The 22854-nt window shown below is 36.5% G+C and overlaps 1 protein-coding gene across 4 annotated transcripts in view; it reads right to left on the reverse strand.

Annotated features, from left to right (window-relative positions):
* APAF1 (apoptotic peptidase activating factor 1) overlaps positions 1–22854 on the reverse strand; it is a 39369-nt gene that overhangs the window by 5609 nt on the left and 10906 nt on the right. For 2 of the 4 annotated variants that reach the window (XM_009321300.1, XM_009321299.1), the window contains exons 10-25: positions 20350–20463; positions 19579–19757; positions 17551–17677; positions 15285–15410; positions 14527–14658; positions 12469–12594; positions 11192–11353; positions 10753–10881; positions 9784–9909; positions 8792–8911; positions 6187–6312; positions 5697–5822; positions 3915–4034; positions 3455–3580; positions 2544–2669; positions 1961–2107 (exon numbers count right to left, since the gene is read on the reverse strand). In XM_009321300.1, the coding sequence (XP_009319575.1) occupies positions 1961–2107; positions 2544–2669; positions 3455–3580; positions 3915–4034; positions 5697–5822; positions 6187–6312; positions 8792–8911; positions 9784–9909; positions 10753–10881; positions 11192–11353; positions 12469–12594; positions 14527–14658; positions 15285–15410; positions 17551–17677; positions 19579–19757; positions 20350–20463 (2112 nt within the window). The remainder of the gene's footprint in view (positions 1–1960; positions 2108–2543; positions 2670–3454; positions 3581–3914; positions 4035–5696; positions 5823–6186; positions 6313–8791; positions 8912–9783; positions 9910–10752; positions 10882–11191; positions 11354–12468; positions 12595–14526; positions 14659–15284; positions 15411–17550; positions 17678–19578; positions 19758–20349; positions 20464–22854) is intronic. The other 2 variants (XM_009321302.1, XM_009321301.1) reach the window with 1 other exon arrangement.

Here is a 22854-nt window from a genome sequence, read left to right on the forward strand (position 1 = left end):
TCCAGCTCTGGAGCCCTCAGCATAAGAAAGACACGGACCTGTTGGAGTGGGTCCAGAGGAGGGCCACGAAGATGATCAGGGGGATGGAACACCTCTCCTGTGAAGAAAGGCTGAGAGAATTGGGCTTGTTCAGCCTAGAGAAGAGGTGGCTTTGGGGAGACCTTATTGCAGCTTATCAGTACTTAAAGGGGGCTTATAGAAAAGATGGCAGCAAACTTTTTAGCAGGGCCTGTTGCGACAGGACAAGGGGGAATGGCTTTAACCTAAAGTGGGGTAGATATAGACTAGATATAAGAAAGAATTTTTTTACACTGAGGGTAGTGAAACACTGGAAGAGGTTGCCCAGAGAGGTGGTGGATGCTCCATCCCTGGAAACATTCAAGGTCAGGTTGGACGGGGCTCTGAGCAATCTGATCTAGCTGAAGATGTCCCTGCCCATGGCAGGGGGGTTGGACTAGATGACCTTTAGAGGTCCCTTCCAACCCAAACTATTCTATGATTCTATAGTGTCCCTATTGTCAAACTGGAGAGATAAAGACTGGATGGGTGGAATACAAGCTGGGCGACGAACTGGGTGGACTGCCAGATTCAAAGAGTAGTAGTCAGCAGTTCAGTCACTGTGTGTTGAGCCCCATCCTAGTACAAGAAAGCCACTGACAAACTGGAGCAAGTCCAGCACATGGTCATTGAGATGGCTGGACACCTAGAACAGGTGTCATAGAAGAGAGACAGAGTACTGAATTTGTTCAGCCTGAAGAGAAGAAGGCTAACTGCTGTCTTCAACTACCAAGAAGAGGGTTACAGATAACAGACTCTCCTCTCAGGGTCCAGAGGCACCCCTGTTGGGGTGGGGGACAAAATTTGATGGGGCAAGGCCCTAAGCAACTTTACCTAACTCTGCAAATTGCTTCTAGCAAGGGGCTGGACTAGATGAGTTCCAGAAGTCCCTAACATCCTAAACCATTCTATGACTCTAAGAAGCATCACAACACCATACTGCGCAACCACAAGACAAAATGGGAAGGAAGCTAGAAACAGGATGCATGTCTTGTTCTTTAATGTGAAATAAAGATCAGAAAATGTTTTCAATGCTAAATTACACAATTCAACGGTCTTTGTTAAATGGTTACTAACTGACTTCAAAGAATTAGTCTGGTAGCATGGCCAACAGCTAAACACTGACCAACAATCAACTAACCTCCAGCACTCTGAGATGAGAACTCCACAACCTGTCATTTCACATACACACACAGTTTCTACTAACAGGTATTAGCTATCGCATGAGGGGAAAAAAAAAACCTGAACCTCATGAGAAATTTACAATTATGAAGAACTAATTCACAGACTGAAAGAAGGACCACCTCTTCTCCTTCCCATGCCCACTAGATGTCTGAACCAATGAAAGACTGATGAAAAGACCGATTTCCTCAGTTTCAACATGCCCTCTTCCAAAGATTACTTATAGAAAGTTTTTCAAGGCAGAAAATTATCACTTGAAATTCCTTCTGAATTTCTATTTATGAAAAAATTTAAAACTCAGTATCTTTAAAAAAAAAAAAAGCCTGACATAAAGCATTTTTCTGCTCATTATAAAGAACACAATTGCTGCTGAAATTGAGTGGATATTAAGGCAGACAAAAATTACTGGGATCTTTAATATTAAAGATGTTAATGAAGGACGTTGCTAATAAACATCTGAAGCTAATAGAAATGGAATATATGGAGTTCGAAAACAAACTCCAAGTCTGAAGTCTAAATTCTTAAGAGACCTTTTCAGGGGGCTTTCAGATTTGAGAAGAAAAGTAGTGAAAAGTGCTAGACAGTCATGAAAATGGAGCAGCTTTGCGTTAAGTAAAAACGTTTCAGGTTTCTTTGAATTAGTCTGCATTTTCCTCTAAATGGCAATACTCTGATACTTCTAATTAGGTATGTTAGGATATTTTATTATTTCAAGCCTTACCTTAAGATAGCCTCCAGATGACACAAGCATTTTACTGTCAGGAGAAAATGAGAGGTCTGTTACCCAACCACCATGTGTTGGTTCTCCTTCATCTACAGTAACTGGAGAGCAGAAGTGAACTAATGCACCTGTTAAAATGTCCCAAATCTAAAAGAGAGAGAAGATTATCTATATAAGTAAACTTAATGGAGAAAAAAAATCTCCAGTAAGGAAAGCTGAAATGTATTTTTCTATATTAGAGAAGAAAACCCTTGTAAATAAGCATTCTACTTGAAGTGACAGAATGATCCAAAAAACGAATTCTCCTCTTAGAACTGTATCATATATGGAGGATTTAATCACATGTGCAATTCACAGTAGAATTGTTAGTAAATCATGTGAATCCGTTCCTCAGCATTCACAAAACATAAATCTATCAATATGGTTACAAACTACTGTCTCACGTGGCAAACTGCTATTTTCAACTCCCCCATGTTAACCACAATGCTAGTGAATTAGACATGCAGAACACAAACTATGAGCACTCTTTTGTCTGTGAACTATCAATTGAATTATAAAATAAACAGCAAGGTTAAAGCAGTACCCTTATTTCTCCTTTGTCATCTCCAGTGGCCAATAATTTGTTATTAGGAGAGAAAGTACAGCACCGCACGCAGGCTTCATGACCTTTCAGCTCATGAAGAACAGATGAACTTTCAAAGCTCCATATCTAAATGGAAAACATTACAGTAGAGTGAAAAAGGTAAGTTCAAAAACAATTATGACTTCTTTCTAAAAAGGCATTAGTACTCAAAAGTACATAAGACTTATTGTACATATGCATATGTGTGCGTGTTTATGTATGTATTACACTGTAGTCTGTTTTTATTATCTGAATCACACAAGAATGCATTTGCTACAAATTACTGAACCAACTGCGAGTATATTTTTTGCCTTGGAATATACTCTTTAATGAAACTGATTCATTTAGAAGAAAGTTTAAAGCTGTTCATAGGAAAAGGATTCATCAATCAATTTAAAGCTGTATTTTAAAAATCTAATGGGACACTTTAAAAATCTGATGGGACAGCCCCAGAATACTAAACAGTTCACTTCTTTTTGCACCTTGCTTCTGACCAGGAATACCAGAAACTATGGACAGCACTTTCACTGGAAGTTCCAGAAATTTTTCTTAACTTAGGTTTCCAAATTAAGAATGTTAGGTTATTAACAAATCAATACAGAGAACTAAACAAAGTGTTCTGCACAAACTTGTGCATTAAACACGCATTTTATTTGTACAGAAGTCACCAGGAAAGCCTCAAATTATATCCAAGATTAATTGTGAATGACTGTAACAGCTTTAGAAACATGTTTACAGATATGGGAAATTTAATACTAGAAATACAACAGGATACCTTAAATAAACACTAGTTACCTCATAATAAAAAAAATATAGCATAATTTCAGGACAAATAAGACACCATTTTTATCTTTGTACAGAAAGTCACCAACCTTTGCAGTTTTGTCAGCAGAAGTAGATGAAAATTTACTACCATCAGGTGAAACAGCACAGGAAAGGACAGCACCTCCATGGCAAGCAAAATCTTTTTCTGTGCTTCCAGTAGTGATATTCCAAACCTACCAAATATACAGGAAAAACGGGTTACTTTTGTAACACTGTAAAAAGGTTAAAAACCCTGCGTCTTACACAACAATATGTAGGAGATAAAACTCAGCTACACGGTTGTTCTAATATGGCCAACATTTTGCTATACTTACTGGTATAGTTAAAATACAACAAGAGTGTAAATCTTACAAGAAAAAATGCAAAATTGTGTCTTAAAAGTCAGCTTACGCTTTAGGATCATTTCAATAAAATGTGTGTCAACACAAAGTGCAGGAAATACCAAATGTTAGAAGAGACAGTAAAATGTATTTTATGCGATTTGTCAATACACGGCCTTTTACTTACCTTAACGGTTCCATCAAATGACCAAGAAAGAAGTTTTGAATTTTCCAGAAGTCTAAAATCCTTGATTGCTTCCTTGTGCCCTCTTAGAAACACACATTCGCTCAACTGCCAATTCCATACCTAATCATAAACATGAAATACTTTTTAAAAAAAATTGTAATGGCAAACAGTCACAGGAATAATGAAAAGTTCTTATGGCGGTGGCAACTAATTAAAAGGTTAGATATTGAAGATATCCATAGTAGAGATGCTGAAGATTGAGGATGCCATAGTATTTAATAGTCAACCTGTGAGAGGGTTCCCTATAATACACACAATCTGATTTTCAAAGTGAATTTGATGCTTAAAATTCACTGGTAATTTAAAAAGAAAAAGCAAACCAATAATTTTCTATGCACCCCAGAAGTTTTGGGTTTTAAACCTTTGATTATTGCAAGAAATAGACTTCCGTCATCTGGCAGACCTCATATTTTCCATACTTAAATTAACTTTTTATATTTTTAAAGTGTATTTTTAATGAAATGCCATTTTGGTTTGCATTTTTATCACAAAATGATACTTTTATTTTTAATTCAACTATTCACTGAAAACCGAAGAAATGTAATTTTATTTTACAGAAGCTATTAAGCATCAATTTAAATGACAATGATTTAATAGTTTTCAAATTAATAGGTTTTCTGCTTCAAAGAACGAACAGAAAGCAGGGGTGTTCAGATGACAATCCTGGAGGCTTAACTGAGGCACTGTCCACTACAGGGAGCTGAGGACCCAGAAGAATACTAAGCACATTACACCTGAAAGAAGGATCCAAAAGCTGATAAACTGGTGAGCTGCCTGTACTGCTTAACTGACCACAGTGATGGCACTCAAGCTAGCTTCAGATCCACAAGTTCAATGCAGAGTTAGAGCAAAACAAACACCAAAATGGGATGGGATGCAGCATAGGTTACATGTATATCAGCACGTAGGTAGAACACTGAAGTTGGAACAGGTTTGGTGGGCAAAACAGTGCTGAGGCCCAGCACCCACATGTGTTTTGGAGGTTTTACTTCAAACCAGCTCAGCTTTGGTTGTGTGAACCGAATGCTTATTAGTAGCTGGAGCACGTGCTCTAGTTTAGGAATCCTGTCAGCATGCCTGCAACTGCTCTGCAGTGCAAACTAAAGCACAGTAAGCATAAACGACCAGGACATTTACTTCAAAAGTGCACCCCTGAGGTGAGCTAAAATGCTAATATAGAGACACCAGAATGCTCCTCTGGAGCCAATCTACCTTGCTGAGAGGCAGAGCTTATTAATTTGAGACTACATTACTGCAGCCATTCTATTTCTAGCTATTATCTGTATTCAGCACTGTACTGGACTAGGTGGACGCACCAGTCCGCTCAGAGACAGGTCTTTTTGCCTCATTCCTTCAGACAGTGTAAGCAAGCCCACTGACAGACCTACCATATATAGCCAGTTCTGGGTCGCATCCCAAACCCTTCACTTACACAATCAGAACTGCTGAGTTATCTTGCTTGAAAATTAACATTCCTTTCACTCATCTTAAAGGAGTTGGTGCCTTTTTATCATCCACAGCATTAAAAATAGAAATTGTGTAATATTCATTATCACATAAGGTATAAATAGAGGCTACAGTTTCTACAGTCCCTTGCCTCAAGATGGAGCAATACAAAATACAGTAGTCATTTACTGAGTTCACATTATCTATAGTATAAAAGATCTTTTTAAATAAATTGTAGGTAAGTTACAACATAATCTTTTTAAGTATCTTCCAAACCTGTATAACTGAATCATGAGCACTTGAAATGAGAGTCTGACAATCAGAGGTAAATCGACAATGCTGCACAGATGTCCTGTAAGCCTCCTGGGACTTCAGAACTTTCCCATCCAACAACTGTAATACCTTTAAAATGAAGAATGCAATAATTATATTTGTTTTACATACTTGAGGACAAGGAAGAAAAGAACATGCAAATCCTTTTTTAAATAACACAAGATTGTAAATACATGATTCTCAGTCAATGGATTGGAAAAACCAAAAATTCGTATTAGCTTAGTCCTTGGTAAAATGAAATTCAGAGCTACGTTATTAGCATTACCTTTAAATTATTGTCATTTAGGCATCACTTACAAATGTAAAAACCTTAACGTACAACATTGAAGAACATTATTGTACAAAGTCATTCAAATGACATTTCTTTAAAATGAAAAAGCACCAAGAAGAGTTTTTTCCTACTATTTTAAAAATCAAATCTAGGATTTAATACCTTTATTGTTCCACTCTCCTGTCCAAAAGCTGCAAATTTAAGATCTTCACTTAAGCAACAGCAGGAAATGGGGGATTCCTGAGCGGCTGTCTGCATATTAACACTGTCTGTATTTCCATTGATAAGCTGCAAGATAGGAAGTTAGTTAAGTTATTACAAGATTTTTAAATTTAAACTTACATAAATTACAAAACAGAGCTAAGAATGCTAAAGAGAACAGTGTACCAGTTTCAAACTTTGCATTATAAGGATCAGTTACCTTCATAAACCAATTGCTTTGAAGGTCAGTGTAGCTATCTTCAAAGAATGCACTCTGAACAGAACAACTTTGCAGAAGGAAACATATCTCAATATTAGAAGTTGGACTTTGAAGTTTGTCTGACTGTAGAAAACAGTAACTCAAAATGCTACTCCCAAATTTCAAAAGCCATTTAGTGAGCTCCACACTCCACACCACCTTGCCAGCCAGATTCTACAGCTCATGCCAAACGGAGCATAAAATACTTCAAATGCATCCTGTAAGCATGACTTTAAACTTATTAGCACACACAATACACCAAATCTCAACTCAGTATCGCCCCAAAAATCAATTCCCTGGGCAGGGAGGGGGGAGGGGAGGGATCTTTAGAATACAGTGGTTTACAAACAAAGTTTAAGTTTAGAAAGCTACCAGTGTGAAGTGTTTAAAAATGAACATACTACACATCAAAAGGTGACTAGGACCCCAATTCTGAGAGATTACAAATTACAAAGGGTAAAACATCATGGTTGCAAGAAAAACTACTTTTAGAGATGTGATAGCAGAGATATAATGTTAAATTACAGTACACATGCCTAGCTGTCTTTTCAGTCAATTTCTCTTCTTGTGCAACAGAAAAATCTTTTCTGTTTCTACAATGGAGTCTTCTCTCATGACTGCACCTTTACAGGACGTCAGAATATTGTATTTAGGGCAGAAAATCTAAGCACCATCTTTCTCTAGGAAATGGTTCAAGTAAAGTTACGATAGAAACATACTAAATCACAAATAAATAGACCAGGTCTACTAATTCAAATGAGAGCCAGACTACACCATTACATAGTAGTCACTACAGATTTTACAATTCAGGAAGACCAAAAAGTAGCGATTATCCTAAACTGCTCCCCACACATAAATAGGCATAACTCCATTTGCTGTGGTTTCTCCCATCTCTTCACTGCAACAGATGCAGCTTTTCTTTTCTCACATATTATTTGTTGACATAAATTTTAGTTTCAGCTTTGATCACTTTCTGTTGGCTCAAAGTCTGAAATCTTTTTATTGCCAAGGCCCCACTGGAGACACTTACCTATTTCCACATCTATATTCCCCACTATTCAATTATCATCACCATTCCACTTAAGGTTTTTTTAATAAGATTTTTAGGTAGAATAAGAATGGACTAATTTGTTGACAGGACAGACAAATAACCAGGAAGAGACAAACACGAAGTACCGGGCAAACAAGAAGAAAAGTTTCTGCAAAGGAAGCTCTCATTCTAGTAGCAGCCTAGGAAACGCTGAGCATCTCTTAGGACCAGAAATAAAGGCAATGGTCATGCTAATTAGCCAGGATTACGTAGCCTACATGTTTGCCTTCAGCCAAATTAGGAGAAAGGACATGACCCTACACAAAAAGATTATCTGCACAGTGTCCCTCAGCGCAGGGCAGCAGAATCTATTCCAACACTCACCTACTTATACATCCAGCAATAAGAATTCATTGCTTTCACAGTCCAGAACAAAGGTTCATTCCTGTTGAGATGCTGCTTTAGGCTAAACACCTGAAATAGCTACCTCAGGGCCAAAGATACGGCGTTGCCCATTTTGTGGGTTAATACGCAATTGTTTTGCATAAGCAGCATTCTGCAACAAATATGAAATTGTTTCCACTTTTAAACAGTTACAGTCAAGTAGAAGCATGATCTGAATGAACTGTATTGCCTTCACTTCAAAGAAAATCCTATCAACTGACTTTATTTGATGTACTAGAGAATCACGATAAAAAAACGATAGCATGGAATGGAAAAATGTATTTTGGATGTTGGTGTACTTACTACTTCGTGGAGCAGTCCACAGTAATAAGAGTGTATCCGCTACTAATATTTTCTTTAGGACATAAAAGACCCAATGCTCTCCTAAGGCTATAGGCAGACCTGGGCTCACACCTTTAATTCCCCAAATTTGAGATGATTTCTTCAGCTATTACACAGTAGTTCTGATGCATTACGTACATGTGCTGTGTAACACCCGGTCTATGTGTGCTGCACACATTACACATCGCTGTGCACAGCTAAGCCACTTGGAGGGCCCACAGCCTCCCCAGTCGTGAAAAGAGTTTTGTTCCTCTGCATCCAGCTTCACTTTTGACATCAGTGTGGAGATCTCCCCTCAAACTTCATTTTTTGCTTACTAAACTAGGCAGAGTTTCTAGATATAAAAGTGTTACCATACATTAAGAGTCACCTGCTACAGGTTCAACTGTTGAAAGCCATGAACAAGCCGTTCTTTCAGTGCTTCTTCCGTTTCCTACTGAGGTTTGCAGATAACATTCAAATGTACTAATGTATTCAGAAATACAGCTTACCTGTAAATGCTTCTGATTGTAAATTGCTAAAATCATCACTTCACCATTGTGAAATACAACATCCAGTTCACTTTTCAGCACAGCATCAGAAGACTTGCACACCTTCTTTGTTTCCCAAATCTGTTAAAGAACATAGTATTTCATTAGTTTTATTAAAGGACAAGATATAAAACTTGCTGAGTAAGAGTACCTGTAAACCAAAGTCTTGCAAACTTGCAAGTAACACTGATTTTTTAAATCAGTGAAAATTATGCTTGTGCGATTTTTATTTACTCGGGGAGGCTGTGCAATTACTACAGTGATTCCAACAGATGAAACAGAACTGATTTTTTCCAGGCTGACTAGCAGTCTCCCCTGTGTTTAGAGTCATAGCTATAAAGTCCACAATTTTCTCATCCAAAGGATAGCGTTAAAATCCAATTACAAAAATACCAAGTACAGATTTCTATACTTCAACTGCTTTCAAAATTCCAAGAATGTAAGTGTTAACTTGAGAGAAAGGGAAAGGTTACTTTGGTAAACCATAGTTCTACCTTCACAGGTTTTAATGAGGCATTACAATTATAGAAATCTATCCTAAATATTAACATGCAAATATATCTAACAATGAAAGTAATATCAAGTCTGCTAGGATCCTCAAAAAACTTCACAATTCCTGATTCAGATAAAATCTAAAACAAAATAGAAGGTTACAATTACTCTTGAACAGCCACTGGACTTAAAAAAGTCATATAGATAAACAGTATATTTAGATATACAGTAAACAAAGTAAAAAAGCCAGCTCATTTTACTGTATATCTAAATAACTTTAATTTTATAACAAATATTTAAATTTATATTGGTTATAAACACACATAAATACCAAATATATATCATATATAATATAAACATTATATATTATGTAATTTTATAATAAACAATTCCTTAAATGAATAATTTGATAATACATATATAAATTCACATTTTTTCAAAAAAGAAAGATGTCATCTTACGCGTATTGTCTGGTCATCAGATGATGTCAGAAATAAAGATCCATCTGGCGAAAATGCCACACAGTGAACCCAGCTCATGTGTCCCCTACAATATGCTACTTTTGATAAAGATTTAATATTCCATAACTACAACAAAAATATGAAAGAAGAACTCAAATGGATTTAGGTTGCATTTACAGGGAAAATAGTGCAAAACAAGTAGTATATTTAATTACTATTTCTTCTAGTATTTTCTTACTTCTCACTCTGAAATCAGATGTAACAAGAATTGTGCCTGCTTATCACATTTCGATGGTCAGGGAAATTGAATCAGCAGCCTCTTTGACTGCTATAATTTTAAAAGATGAGGGGGAAAGAAAAAAGAAAAAACACGCTCACAGTATATTAAAAAAAACAACAATACAAGTTCAACTGACCATGTAGATTGCAAAACAAAAAAAACCCCCAAACAACAAAAAAAACCCAGCCCCAAAACTGGTACTTGTACAGGCTTACTCTAGCTGTGCTAGTCCCAAAGTCATTCCAGCTGTTTTATTCCTTTTTAGTGAGTTACCACATTCTGTAGCAGCATATAGGAGAGGGGGTTTTGTTTGAGTTAGGCAATGGGAAGGCCTATACTCCTGAGAGTGACAACAGTAACTTTAAAGAAATTTAGTAGCCTAGTCTTTTTATATAAACGTGAGTTCTGTTGTCCAAAATTAACGTATAACTTTAAAACGTTGTTTCCCAATTGATATTTTACATTTCAGAAGCGAGTAAAGATTAAAATGAATGAAGCAAATTGAAAGCCTGCTAAAATAGCTACATTTGTTTTACCTCTTCATACAGGAAACTATTAAGACAAATGTAACATTTTATATTACAGATGTAACATTTTATATTACAAATGTAACATTTTATACTACAAATGTAACATTTTATACTACAAATAGTCTTTCCTGGTATACTGTAGCAAAGACAATCACTTACCTCAACAGAACAGTGAGACAAAGCAACTGCTACTAACTCATCACCAGGACAGAAGTCACAGTATTGGATTGTACTGTGATGACTTACAATGACTTGCGTTAACAAATCACATGTTTTAACATCAAAAAGCTGTGAACACACAATTACAACAGTTAGCACCCAGTTTGTATGACTACACTATAGACAAATAGCTTATATGCTCAACAGTGTACCTTCTTGAATTTAGAAGGTATTTCTCTCAGTCGACAAGTTTGTTGCCCACGTATTTTTACTTTACACACGCTTAAAACCATGCACCTTATATATGAAACATCTTAATGACCTGGAATTTTATCTTTAATCATAATTTCTAACTAGATGATCTTTAAGGTCCCTTGCAACCCAAAACATTCTATGATTCTATACTACTTCAAGAAAATTATTAAAGTGAAGTACTTACCAAAAGCTTATTTTTGGCTACCACCAAAATCATGTCACCATTTCTGGACCAAGAGCAACATTTTACTAAAACCTCCACATCATCTGGTTGGTCATCTGCATTTTTGAAGAAATCTTTTATGTCGATACTTTTCACTTCATTTGCTGAGCGTGCTTCCCAAAGCTACAAGAAAAAGTAAAGGAAACACACAAAACTTCTTTTTACTGATGTGGATACAGAATACAGCAGGGGAGAGCTAACTCCCAATCACTTCTAGGGAAGAAGGGAGGCAGGGGTAGAATATAAAAAAGCCTTTGCTACTTTCCCTGGTCAAGAAATAGCATTAGAATATTCACAAGCCCAGACAGCTTAGACCAAAACAAAAAAACAAAACAAAACCAAAGAAAAAAAGACCCCAAAACAAAAAAAAAAAAAACCCAAAAAAGAGGATTACACTGTAGCAGAACCCCCTCCCTGGGTTTTTTCCCCTCATATCATTCCAACTACAAGACTGTCTCCTAACAAAAGAATAAAAACAAAAATATTATCTGCTCTGCAACTCTATTAAAAGTCTCCCACCATGAGAAATCTGGTATACATCTAACTTTGCACCCTAATTTTATTGAGGAACCTGCCAGAAAATCTACTGAATATTTCTGCTCCCTCCACCACAATTTTCCTTCTGAATGACAACAGCTACAGCGACCCTTCTTTCCTGATTTAGCAACTCTACAGAAAGATAACTGTTTTAAGAATTGCAATTCTGAAATAGCATAGCTCTGTTGCAACCAAAGGCAATAAAAAGAATACTTACATTCTGAGGAAAAACAAAACATAAACCTCTCAATTCTCTTCTAGTACATACATGAAAAATGGCACATAGAAATTCTTTTAACTTTTATGTCTACTGATATTCATTTTCAGAGATGACAGAACTTTCAATTAATTTAAAAATTTATTACTTTTTAAAAAAAAAAAGTTTCACCCACCCCAAGTTTCCTTAAAGTACATTAGGGAAAGGAGAAAAAAAGATGATGAAAAGTAAAGGATTCAAAATGAGGCTAGCTAGGATTTATTTACAGCTACAGGCACTGAACTTTTTTTCCCCTGGCACTGGACAAGCCATTTCAAAACCTTGCATTAAAAATGGGACCAATAATCAACTGCTTCAGGATTTAATTCATTAAAGCTGACCATGCAGACACAAAGTTTTCTTATACATATTTTGCGTTTTATACAAAAAAAAAAAAAATCCATCATCAAAACACAAACAGTTGATTTAAAAATACACTGTGTACCTTTACTGTTCCATCTGTTGAGCAGCTAGCAACGTATTCATCATTTGGTGAAAATCTACAGTGATTGACGGAGTTTACATGACCCATCATCGTATTTCTACAATACTTTTTGTTCAAATCCCAAAGCTGCATTAGAAATAAACATATAAATATAATAACATTCACAAATTATTCAAAGACAAATTGTTGATGTTCTTTTCAAAATCATGCACTGGCAACCAAAACCTCAATTTTTTTTTTTTTTTCTTAGTTTTCTTAGACCCACATGCTCATGGACTTGATGCTACGCCCTGGGCTACCCCACAATTTACCTCCATCTGCTAACGTACATGAAAACCATTAACATCAGAATTGCATAGAACTAGTGAAACTTTCTGTACGGTGCAGACAAGGCCCCTGAGCAGCATAAAGTTACTGAAAGTTTCCTCAGACTGAGGAAGAAGCTTCCTCTTGCCTCTCTCCCTTTCAAATTCGAAGTCCAGAATTATGTAGCTTACACATAATAACAAAAATGAAATCTCTCAGGTTAGTCTTGGACATTCTGAATATCACCCTTGCCACATCATTACTAACAAAGTTCAAAGAACATTCCATATGTTTTTTTGTTTAGGGCGCCTCCTCTCCACCCCTCTCACACTGTTTTCCATGCCTATAGCCCACAATTCCTTTCTCCATTTCCAAATTTCTTCCCTTTCTCCTACGTAAAAAAAAATCATGCATTTGACTGTTCAAGTGAGAGCTCAAAACAAGAACAGTCACTTCTATGGTGTTCTCTGAAAAATAATCAGGCCCTTTTGATTATTGTGCATACTTCAGTTCTGTTATTCATTACTCAAGAAAGTGTCAAACTGTCTAAAATCTTAACCATATTTACAGTATAAAAATCATCATTTTAAACAAGTCCCTTCTAAATCTACCTGTTCCAAGGTGTCAGTCTCAGACAGCAAATGTATCTCCTGAGACATCCAGGTCAGCACGAAAGCCTCTTCTTTCCACCTTGACATCAGATCATAACTGTATTTTACCTCCAGTTTACACAAACACAAGCTCTTGCAAGAACTCTTCAGATGAGGCTTCACATTATAATTAAAATACCTCACATCCTGCTAGCTGCAGCTGGAAGAGAGAGTTGTCCCCCCCACTGAACAATCTCACTCCTGCTGTCTACTCCCAACAGTTCTCTAGCACTGGAACTGGGCAATGGAGCCCCTACAGGGAACTAAATGAGCAGAAAACCAATCCCACCAAACAGAGGTTTTTGCCGAGTTGGCTCCTTGAACCATACCACTGCAGAGTAAGACCAGCACATGCACTGCAACAAAGGCAAGAATATACAGCCAGGGCAGTAGGACCATCATCTTCAGTGCCAGTTAACTATATGATTTGCTTAGTTGTACTGTGAAATTGCACTCTTATTTGCCACAGTCTAGGTCTTACTTGATTCTTCCGTTTTCCCCCTTCCCTCAGATGCAGACTTCAGTTGCCCGGTTTCTGCTCTTTCTGTGTATACATACTGCCTCCCAATCTGAACAGCGTCAGCTGGTTAACCTGACAAACCTCTTGCTTTGATTACTGTTATTTTGTTGGCTTCTACCTTCATTTCTTTACTATGCCCAATCAATTTAATCAAAAAATGTACCTGCTACACTTCCATAATGCTTCCCCCCCCCAGTCTTTCAGCATCCAGTTTTTACATTATTAATGTTTTCAAACCTAAATTTCTGCCTTCATTTTTCTTATGCTGTTTTTAATCAGGTATTTCACTCCCATACTCTCCCATTCCCATCCCACACTTTAAAAGTCTTGCCAAAGCCCTCACCTTCATGCCCTACCAACAGAGGACTTGCCCATTCTCCTTCGCTGAACATAAACACTCCTGTTCTGCCTTGTTGAAATACGTTTACAGAGCTGTAGTCAGTACTCTTAATCTGTCACCATCTCTCTTCTACCACACCCATTAAAAAAAAATTAATTTATAGTGTTTAAATATATCTGTACATCAATAATTATCTTGTTATGATAAGCAGCATGAGAATAGTCTCAACCTTTTCCACTTACTTTGATGAAAGTGTCATTTGAGCAGGTAGCTAAGAGATACTGACCACTTCTGTTACTGAACTGGCAGCAATTGACCTGCTCTGAGTGTTCTTCATATACACACCTACGCTGGCCTGTTCTTGAATTCCAGATCTAGACAGAATTGAAGGATGAAAAAGACTTTTAAATATATTTAAAGTACTTCATTTTAAAAAATCTGTAAACTATGCTGAAATACAGATAAAGTCCTAAAAGCCCTATTAAGAATTTAATAACACCTCAAAAATGTTTTGAAGATAAAGGGAAAGCATATATATTTACAGTTAGAAACAAGAAGTTATGGGGGAAAGGTCATAATTCAGATTAGCATCTGATAAATACTGGAATCTCACATAGGTTTTGCTACAATACTGAGGAATTAAAAATTCCAAATAATTCACATGTAACACAAAACAAACAAGAAAAAAAAATATGTGTACATTCATCTCATGTTATGGATCGGATAGGACTCACACATTATGTTCTACTTAAAAAGAATCATCTGATAATACAAGTAAAATAAGCGGTAATTCTGTAAGTATGATGTTAACATTAAGCACCTTTTATGTTATGTAACAAGTGGGGCTTTTCTGTTTGTCTGTTTGTTAAGTAGTGAATTATCCATATAAGATTTAAGACAGTTAAAAAAACCTTTAGTCTTAAGAATCTGCCTGAGTTGGTTAAAACTTAAATTAGAATTATTAATTTGAAAAAAAATTGCCTGCTCTCCATTTCCTTACCTTCACTTTTTTATCAGCTGAACAAGTTGCTACAAATTCACCATCTGCAGAGAAAGCGCAACAAAGTATTTCATCATCATGGGCACTTATCTCCACAAGTCTCTCTCCACTTTCTGCTTTAAACACCTAAAACAATAAACAATAAAATCTTAGGACTCGCATACAATTTTAAAACACAAATATAAGTTTGTTTTCTCTCAAACTGCTCTCTCTATATAAGCTCTTCATAAAATTGGTTTACTTTTGAAAGCATTTATAATTTCAGGGAAATTAACATAATAATTATAAAAATATTTAATTTGAGCTTCAATTTTGTAAAGATGATAGAAATTGTTAGGGAGAGAAATAGTGGAAACTGATTTTAAAAAAGATTTCTGTATGCAATGTGTGTTCCATTAATGACTTTTTCTACCCTCACTCTTTAAGCCTCAATCCATGTCCTTTCTCAGTGTTTTTTAATAGTAACTGCAAAACACTGTATCTATTAACAAAATCTCAACTATTCATACAACTACAAATTCCAGGGTTTTTTTATATATATATATGTGTGTGTATATATATATATATAAAAATAAAATATCCTTCTGTGGAAAGTAAGAATTTCAGCAGCAATTGACGATTTGGGGAACAAACAAGAAAATAGCAGTAGTGAAAAGTCATACAGGATGACACAAGTCTCAGTCTTGAGCTAGTCATAGGCAATAAAAGGACAGTTGGGGAAAAGTGTCACATATGAAACAATTTCCCAAAATTCTGGGTTTTAACTTTACGGGGGGAGGAAGGGGAGGAGCGGGGCGGCAGGGGGCAGAAATCAGGTCTCCCTTTCCTCCTTAGGTTACATATTCTTCATTATTAAAACAAATCACAAGGTGTTCTTTACAGCAGCGTTCAGGATACTACAATTGTGAAGTCCCCGTTTTTTCCTTTACTTTTTCATTGAATGGGAATATCAATGACAATGAAATAGCTGGTATTTGTTCAAATAAGAACATAAATACTGAAGTAACAGGAAATCTACATTTACACTAAATTCTGCAGAATATCTGTTCTTAGTCTAGCAATCATTATTTTTTTATTTTACAGAACCAGTAGAAGTAGCCTTGAAAACTGAAAAGCTTAGGCCACTATTAGAATAAATATGAATAAGTTCAAAGTTAAACAATGAAAAAAAGATTATTGCTAATTTTCCTATTACTTCTTCAACAAAAGTTTAGTTTATAAGCAACCGCAATCCACAGATTTTACTTTTTTGGGGTGGAAAATGAAGAGGAAAAATAAGCAATCTGCAGTCTCAATAATGAGGCCATTAAGTACAGAAGCCCAGCACAGTAACTTCAGCACAGCATAAAAGGAGTACATCCACCAGGCATCTCCTTAAGTGGATGCCATGATCATAATATTGCAGAAGCCAGCAAATAAAATAAATAAATAAAACCACAATAACAACACATTAAGTAGCCAAATGAACAGCAACTAAGCACCACTAATATTATTACTTTAGTACTCAACTTATCAAGCATCCAAAACAATACCAAAGGCTTGCAGAAAAGTTGTTCTTTTCCCTTACCTTTGGCTGTCTGGAATATGGATACTTTACCAGGTTACTGGCTGGCTGATTGCTAGTTTTCTTGAGAGCTGGCTGGCTCCCCTCCAGGCAGACTGCTGGCAAATTTATATTAGTCACTTTCCTCTCTGTCTCCCCTAATCCACTTCCTAAGCACTTTGGGCCCATTTCCAACCTAATACTGTCCTCAACTTCAGGGGTTCATTTTCCTCCCCAGATTTATTTCTTTTGCATAAGACAATTTACTAATTAAGCACCAAAGTAGCATAATGTCCATTACCATCCCATGGAAATAGTAAAGCTATAACTGAAATGTTTTACTGTCTCTCAGTTCTATAGAAGGTCTACTGTGACTGGAAATAACATTTTTGCAAGCAAGTATTAAAAATGCTGGGGTGCATTACTTAGGCTGTGAACTTTTCTATATCATCAAAAGGCATCTCACATTCATGTATTACACCAGTGAGGGTATAAACCCTAAAATCACACAGTTTAGCTTTTTAACTAGAAGATAATACTTACTATTCTAAACATGCAACTTGACATTTGTGTGATAATACATCCTTCAAAATCATTTGTCTCCAATATGTTCTAGATCCCTAATATCTCCATATAACAGCAAAAGAAAAGCAACAGGACTGTTAACAAATGTTATGAAAACAGTACACAGCATCTCTTTTCACTCATGCATAGGTATCTTACCTGAAGCGTTTTATCAGCTCCACATGATGCTATTCTTCGTCTATCCTTAGAAAAGCAGGCATGGTAAACTGCGTCTCTATGTGGACGAACAACCAGACGGTAGAGGTTTTTCAAGGATTTTTTATTTCTACAGGGTAAGACAGTTGATTTTAGATGAGTAGCATTTCCTAGTGCCTTTTTATTATTCAAAATCCTCTATAAAAGATAACATTTTTTCACACGTCTTGAGCAGCAAGCTTTATAACAAACCAACCAACCCACCCACTATACCTCACCTCTCAGCCTTTACACTGAAGTAGTAAGGGAAACACAAATTCAAGCGTTCACTTAGAGATTTTTTCGCCCTCCAATATTACAGCTTAGAGATCAAGAAAGATAATACGTGCATGAGAAATTAACGTGATACTTCACGGGCAACGCTGTTGCACTGCAAGACACAGCCCTCCTAATGACATTTTTATGGTCTGATACGTGCTATTTCCAAATATGAATTTCTTCCTGAGAATTCCTGTTCTCCTGCAGGCTCCTTTTCAAGCTTACTCAAAAACATTTGTAAATTTATTTAGATCTTAGTAACTTTACTTAATTTTCACAGCAATGACTCAATTCTTATCACTAGATATTTAAATAAAATCTATGACTATCACTGCATTTCAATCAGAGATTAAGTACAGAATCTAACACATCTTAGATGACTCTTGCCTCACTTTAACAAAAACTTAGAATTAGTAGCAATCATAATCATCCTGTTTAGCCAGATCTTAATACAGAAAGCTGTCACTGTAATAAGATGATTTTTGGTGATGAATAGATCGTTACAAGATTAATTTTTTTCTAGAATCAAAATGAATCAATGTACTTCAAATTTTTATCATTAGCAGTTTCAATCTTCAGGCTTAGCATTTAAATAATGGGTAAAACATCTCAAACAAAGCAGCTACGCTTTAGAATGAAAGCAATTTTTCACTGCAAAATACTGACTCATCTAAGCTAACATTAGGTTTTTTTGCATATTTTAAGTAAGCTAAAATTGCTGGTCAAGAGAGCAGTGTATTCACCTACATATCCTACAAACCGTTTTTAGAACCTTGCCCTAGGATGGGAGACAAAAAACATCTGTCTCTGTTCTGTTGATTTCAGTCACGTTCTTCAGCATAAGTCTCCCACACCCAAGGTGAAAGCCCTGAACTACCTGAAGATTGTCTATTCTGAATTGTGCAGCTTCCAAGCATTTTTGTCAGAATTCTGTTAGCTATGCAAAATGAAATAACCAAATATTCAAAGAGAAGACCTGAATTCAAATATGCCTGGATTAACCTGCCTGGTTATTACCATAACTACCTGACATAGAGTGATTCTGGTTTTCAACTACCAAGTACTGTAGAACAGAAACATCAAACAGGAGAATCTAACAGAGACAGTTACGTGGTCAGATGACTACTGGACTACGCTGGAGAAATGTTTAGATATGTATACTTTTTCCTTAAACAACTTCCAAAAATATGAAAACCGCAAAAAATTATTTAAATAGGAGAAATTTCAAGATTGGGTAGAGATTACAAAGCCTTTTAGTAATTCCCATCTCGCTACTTTCAAAAACTTTGCAACTTAACACAAATGCTCTCCTTTTTGAAGCGTACATTTTACTAGAAAACCTAAAAACATACTGTAACATACCCAATATTTGCACTAGAATTCTAACTTCTTTTTTTTAAAAATGTATTTAGAGAAGTTTCAAAGTATCTTATGTTTCATCTTTGTATAGTTATTTAAAAGGAATAATTGAGTACAGAGGTAAATATATTCCTCTATTTATTTCTATGTAATTATTACTAATTTGTGGCCTTACATATCCAGAGCTCCCCTCCTCCCACAAGTTCTTGAAAATTATTTCACTTTCTTTCAGAAAAAACAGAGCAGTTCTTAAACAGGTCCTTATACCAGACATACATTGTATTTAGTTGTACATTAAATTATCTTCTTAGATCAAGGGATCAGCCTATCAGCAGATGGACTGCAGCTACTTACATCCATTCCAAATAAAATGCTCCTGTTTCTCTTTGAGCACGTAGCTTGGCTTGTTGATACACCTCTGATGTCTCTGGTTGGCAAAGACCCAGCTGTATAATGTCAGGAAACGGTTGCCGTCCAAGAAGGTGCCCATTTAAAGACAGAAATTCCTGGAAGTTCTCACGTACTGTGCCATTCTATGTACAGAGCAGGTAATATTTGATAACACAGAAAGTGGATTTATTTCTTAAGTGCCCTTTGCTTTTTAAAATTTCTATACAACTAACATTCTTACAGAAACACTTAGTTCTATTTTGCTACTTAGTTCTATTAGCAAGTACATATGGTAGCCTGAAATATTTCATTATCCTATTCAGAAAAGCATATTATCCTTAATTTTCAAATAAAGGATACTGACAACAGTGATTTACTTAATAAGCAGTCAGTGTGGAATATCAGAATGACTATTCCAAGCTGCCAACAAAATTCTACTCCTCCTCGAAAGCAGAGTACCGTAGGTACCCACCATTAGTTATTGTTGTTCACCTTAGTTAATTGAGTTCCATGGTCAATTACTTGGGCACACACTGAAGTTACAACTAAAACTGAAAACTAAGTTTTCTTAATTTTTCTCTTCTTCAAGTTAAAGTTTAACTTAGTACTGTTTTTATGTTTCAGTTTTTTAAGCTTTCTACATATCTCTCATATATGCATACATCCAACAAAATGCAATTAAACATGGAAAAATATATTTGGAACAGACTGATTGTTTACCTTTTAGTATCATACCTTTTGATCCAGGATTGAACTATATTCTACATATTCATGAATCAGATGAGCAGGCCCTACCAATTCTGTTTTAGCTTTAATCCAATCTAGAGAAAACATAAGATCATGGAGTTCCTACAAGAAATACAAATTTAAGTTCAGAGCATGAGTTCCACAACAGAGTCTACTTAAGGGGAAAAAGAAAAGCACAGGAAATACATTAGGTATTTGATATGCTTCGGTACAATTGTCTCCAGTCAAAAACTTAGGCAATTTCCTGTTTCCTGCATCTTACTCGATCAGGTATGAAAATTCTGGGTATAGAAGGCTAAGCTTGTTGTTTTAATGCGAAGGACTGCTCTTTGATACAGCTAGTCAGAGAAGGGATGGGGGTACAAAGCAAATCTTGACTTTTGTAGCACACAAGACCTGGTTTAAGATACAACTCTGAAAAAGCTTCTTCTAGTCCAGTCTGGCAAAGATCACTCTGCTAATAGTGATCTGTTGTTCTTCCTAAGAGATGCTGAATTTGACTGAAAGAAAAAAAATCTGTTATAGTTGCATTTAACTTGAAAATGAGAAAGCTGCTTAAAAGGCAATCAGAATCTGCAAATAGAATTATTAGAATAGAAGACACTATTTCAGTTGGAAGGGACCTACAACGATCATCTAGTCCAGTTGCCTGACCAATTCAGGGCTGACCAAAAGCTAAAGCATGTTATTAAGGGCATTGTCCAAATACCTCAAATGCTGACAGGCTTGGGGCATCGACGACCTCTCTAGGAAGCCCATTCCAATGTTTGACCACCCTCTCGGTAAAGAAATGCTTCTTAATGTCCAGTCTAAACCTCCCCTGGCGCAGCTTTGAACCATTGCCATGCGTCCTATCACTGGATACTAGGGAGAAGAGATCAGCACCTTCCTCTCCACTTCCCCTCCTCAAGAAGCTGTAGAGACCAATGAGGTCACCCCTCAGACTCCTTTTCTCCAAACTAGACAAACCCAAAGTCCTTAGCCACTCCTCACAGGACATTTCTTCCAGCCCCGTCACCAGCTTTGTTGCCCTCCTCTGGATGCATTCAAGGACCTTCACATCCTTCTTAAATTGTGGGGCCCAGAACTGCACACAGCACTCAAGGTGAGGCCGCACCAACACTGAATACAGCGGGATAATCAACTCTTTTGACCGGCTGGTTACACTGTGCTTGATGCATGCCAGGATGCGGTTTGCCATCCTGGCTGCCAGGGCACGCTGCTGACTCATACTGAGCCTGCTGTCGACCAGCACCCCCAGATCCCTTTCTGCAGGGCTGCTCACTAGGTGGGTGAACTTATCATAGAAGGGTATCAAATTAGTTAAACAGGACTTTCCCTTTGGGACCCCATGTTGACTGTGCCTGATGATTGCATTATTCTTTAAATGCCTTTCAGTAGTACCCACTATAACCTTCTCCATAATTTTTCCAGGAACTGAGGTTAGACTAACAGGTCTGTAGTTCCCTGGGTCTTCCCTCACACCCTTCTTGTAAACTGTAATAACATTGGCTAGTTTCCAGCCAGCAGGGACCTCCCCAGACTCCCAAGACCTTTGGTAGATGATCGAGAGGGGTCCTGCCATAACATCTGCTAGCTCCTTCAGTACTCTGGGATGAATCCCATTAGGCCCCATGAACTTGTGAACATTTAGCTGATACAGCTGGTCCCTTACAATTTCAGTGTCCACAGTTCCCACACTTGTGGTCCTCCAACTCAGGGGACCGGGCAGCCCAAGGTCCGTCAGTGTTATTAAAGACTGAGGCAAAAAAAAGCATTGAATGCCTCCGCTTTTTCTTCATCCCTATTAGACAGGTGGCCATCTTCAACAAGTATCGGTCCAATGTTTTCTTTAGACTGCCTCTTGCTATTAACGTACTTAAAAAAGCCCTTCTTGTTAAAAAAACATACTTGCTAGGATCAGAAAAACTGCTTAGAGACAACACTGCACAGGCTCAAAGTACATTCCAATTAAAATCAGTAAATACCACAAGGATTAAAAGATTACATGGTTAAACAACGAAAAAGAATACCTCCCATCTTTATTAGCCTTCCAACAAACAGAAATCATGTCTAAATAATGAGAAATAAGTAATATAAAGCATGTAAACTCTGGGAAGCATACAGTCATAATGAGACAGGCGAAAGAACTCTGAGAAGCTAATTCTATAAAATGTAGGAAGGATAATAATGAAAACATTTTTCCAATACATTGAAATTAAAGGGACTGAGATAATGAAATAAGTATGATCCAAAAAAACCTAGATTTGTAGCCCACATTAATTATGAAGGTTCCTATAAGATATAAATACACAAAGTGTATTTTGTATGATAAGTCAGATGAACCATCTCAAAAGAGGTTCAACTGAAAAGGTTTGAGTACATGTGAAATAAAGCAATTAGCAGCCAGGACCAAATGCTATTCAAGGCAAGAATTCTAAAGACATTCAAGTGAAACTACTGAAGTATTAATCTTGCTGCATGATTTGCATC

This window comes from Pygoscelis adeliae, unplaced genomic scaffold (assembly GCF_000699105.1).
Source record: "Pygoscelis adeliae isolate BGI_AS28 unplaced genomic scaffold, ASM69910v1 Scaffold232, whole genome shotgun sequence".
Taxonomy (NCBI): Eukaryota; Metazoa; Chordata; class Aves; order Sphenisciformes; family Spheniscidae; genus Pygoscelis; species Pygoscelis adeliae.